General features: G+C 38.0%; 1 protein-coding gene and 1 long non-coding RNA gene across 2 annotated transcripts; one reads left to right on the plus strand and one right to left on the minus strand.

Moving 5' to 3' along the window:
• The first annotated feature begins 806 nt into the window (after positions 1 to 806).
• On the plus strand, positions 807 to 1678 carry LOC130709461 (uncharacterized). The gene is made up of 2 exons (XR_009010001.1): positions 807 to 1139; positions 1228 to 1678. It is a non-coding gene; the product is annotated as an uncharacterized LOC130709461 (long non-coding RNA).
• A 569-nt stretch (positions 1679 to 2247) lies between these two features.
• Positions 2248 to 2817, minus strand: LOC130744528 (uncharacterized mitochondrial protein AtMg00810-like). Its single transcript, XM_057596703.1, has one exon. It carries the CDS (start codon positions 2815 to 2817, stop codon positions 2248 to 2250), a length of 570 nt encoding a protein of 189 aa, XP_057452686.1.
• Positions 2818 to 3067: the final 250 nt, after the last annotated feature.

Here is a 3067-nt window from a genome sequence, read left to right on the forward strand (position 1 = left end):
CGCATTGCCGAAGTGTGAGCTTGTAAACACTTCATATATTAAACTTACATTAACATGGTAAAGAGGTTATATGTGATCAATTTGGGCTTGCGCCCATGAGATTAATCGGCTTAATGCACTTATCTGCATCATTGTACAACCAAAAGAAGTAGTTTAATTTTGGGGAGTATTCAGATGTCACCAAATAATCATTTTAGAGACAATGTATCTAATTCATGAGTTAGTATGAGAATTCATCTAGTTTATCTTCTCCCTTATTTGTTTTGTTCATCACATACGAACAGCACATTTATTTTCAACTAGACTATTTTTTAAGTGGGGAGAATAATATGTAAGTTCAAATCTTGGTGCCATCACCAAGTAAGTCCAATATAAGCCTGCTTTGTAACCAGTTTTCTTCTAGACAACTGTCTTCTGTTAGAAAAGAGTATTTTCTTATTATTAATCATTTCACGAGGCACAGATTATTTTAAGTTTTGATCAGCCTTTTTAAACCAAAGTCATTTGCCTCACCTTGGTTTGATCAACAATGATCAGTTGATTGCAATTGTAAAATTCTGAAATAGTAGGATCCAAAGCTGCCAACCAACCGACTGTAAATAAAATCACGTTCCACATCACGTGACAGCCCTATAAAGATAAAAATCAATGTAAAGTTAATCTTGTGCTGATTTAGCTTTGGGACTTGTAAGGTGAATTAGTCAAAGATTTGTCACATGACTCACCTGCATGATCCCCTGCTGATTTTTCACATTTTTGGTCCAAACCTACCAAGCAATATTAAAATATGAACCAACAAAGATATTCATAACATCAACATTTCACACACATAAGATTTAATATATATACATGTCCATGATTCATCATTGCAAGTGAAAGACATCCTCCAAGTCAACAAAGACCAACATGAAATCCTTTGGCAGTTTAATCATTGTTGTTATCTTTGCCATTACATTGATCCTTTCAATTGGGGTGAAGTTGTCCCAAGCTAGGACTTACCCTTCTTCATCAATGTCTCCATCCTCTCAATTTCTCTCACATTGGGATAAAGAAAGGAAAAAATCAACTCATCAAGAGGCTGTGGTAGCTGCTAGCCTTAGAAGGATACCACCTACCAGACCAAATCCTACAGGGAACAAGTAATTTTCCCCTTTCTTGGTTTAGTGTCTGCTAATTGTTTTTTCCATTATATCTGGAAATTGATAGCAAAGGATGAATGTGTACCAGGTTAAAGCCTGGGGTACAGAGCTAAGTGCATGCTTGAAAGTTCTTTGATTCTGAAGTCAAAATCAATTTTAGCGAGAAACTTTGTGAGTCTGCGTGCGAGAATTGATTTTGAAGAGAACGAAGTTAATCGAAACATGCTAGAAGCTGAGGAGCCAGTAGCACATGGAGCCCTGAAGATTCAGACTAAAGCATGAACTCTGTTGCTCTAGTACTTTTTGTTTTTATGTTTTTTTGTTTAGTCTTTCTCAGCTTCAAATTCTTAGGCTTATTAGTGAGGTGTGATATAGTTGAGTTTAGATTGCACTTTATTTTCTCTTACCTTTCGATGTTTTAGATCATAGAGAGTATAGTAGGCAATGATTGTAAAGGAGAAACATAGTATCCATCAAAATGACAAACTGAAAACTGTTTTTGGCACAAGATTGAAATTCATTTCTTTTCTAGTTTTCTTTATTGATGTCTACTCACGGTTGTATACTTGTATTGTATGTAGTTTCATTAACTCAGTATAGTATCTTGTTTGATTTTTCTGATTTCCCTGTACGTGTGACAAATGGTTGATTGCAAAGTATATAATAAAGGTTATGCAGTAGTTCTGGGATAGCTAATTCTGCTCTTGCAAGTCATAAATTTAGGCCTACCAAGATCCTTTGAGGAACAACTGTAAGATTGTAAGAATATGGAAATAATTTGTTGAGTATTATTGATGAATGTTACAGTATTTATACAATGCATAGTTCACTAATACATAAATGCTAAATCTAATTATAGAGTAATTACATGTAATTAAATATGAAATAATTAACATATTTCTATTCTATCACACCCCGCAGTTGAAGTGGGAGGTTCACTGACGCTGAGACTGGACCGAAAATCTTCAAAGAGAACTCGAGGAAGGTCTTTAGTGAGGATGTCTGCAATCTGGTGATAAGAAGGAACATGAAAGATGCGTGCCTGACCACGAGCAACCTTCTCTCGAACAAAATGAATGTCCATCTCAATGTGTTTAGTGCGCTAATGCTAGACGAGATTGCCGGAGAAGTAGATGGCACTAACATTAACACAATAGACCAAAGTAGCCTGAGAAAGGGGAAAGTGAAGCTCCAAAAGCAGGTTGCGTAGCCAACATGATTCGGAAACTACATTAGCAACGCCTCGGTACTCAGCCTCAGAAATGGACTGGGAAAGCGTGGGTTGTCTCTTGGACGACCAGGAAATGAGGTTGTCGCCGAGAAACATACAGTAATCATAAGTAGACCGACGAGTGTCGGGACATTCACCCCAATCTGCATCGGTGTATGAAATAAGCTTCTCGATAGGAGAAGGATAGAGATACAAGCCAAACTGTAAGGTGCCCTGAAAATAACGCAAAATGCGCTTCAGTGCAAGCATATGCTCTGTGCGGGGGGCATGCATGTGAAGACACACCTGCTTAACAACATAAGAGATCTTAGGACGGGTGAATGTGAGATACTGCAAAGCCCCAGCAAGACTCCGATATAAAGTAGGATCATCACACAGAGTACCAACATAAGTACTGAGTTTCTGCTTGGTGTCAACTTGAGTGGCAGAAAGATTGCACGATGCCATACCAGCCCGAGCAATAATCTCACGTGCATATGTACTTTGACCGAGAAAAATTCCATGCCACCTGCATGTCTGGTGATGGCAATGCCCAGAAAATAGCTCAACGATCCCAGATCCCTCATAGCAAACTCAAAGGCAAGAAGGGCTATGAAAGATTTGTGAAGGTCATGAGAGGAGCTGATGAGGATGATGTCATCAACATTCTATCAACAATCATAATCCGTGTGACTCGTACAAATTGATACAATACTTA

The sequence above is a fragment of the Lotus japonicus genome, chromosome 3 (assembly GCF_012489685.1).
Source record: "Lotus japonicus ecotype B-129 chromosome 3, LjGifu_v1.2".
Taxonomy (NCBI): Eukaryota; Viridiplantae; Streptophyta; class Magnoliopsida; order Fabales; family Fabaceae; genus Lotus; species Lotus japonicus.

Excerpts from the sequence above, each read along its gene's own strand:
- LOC130744528 (XM_057596703.1), bottom strand. The coding sequence starts at position 2,817 with ATGGCATCGTGCAATCTTTCTGCCACTCAAGTTGACACCAAGCAGAAA.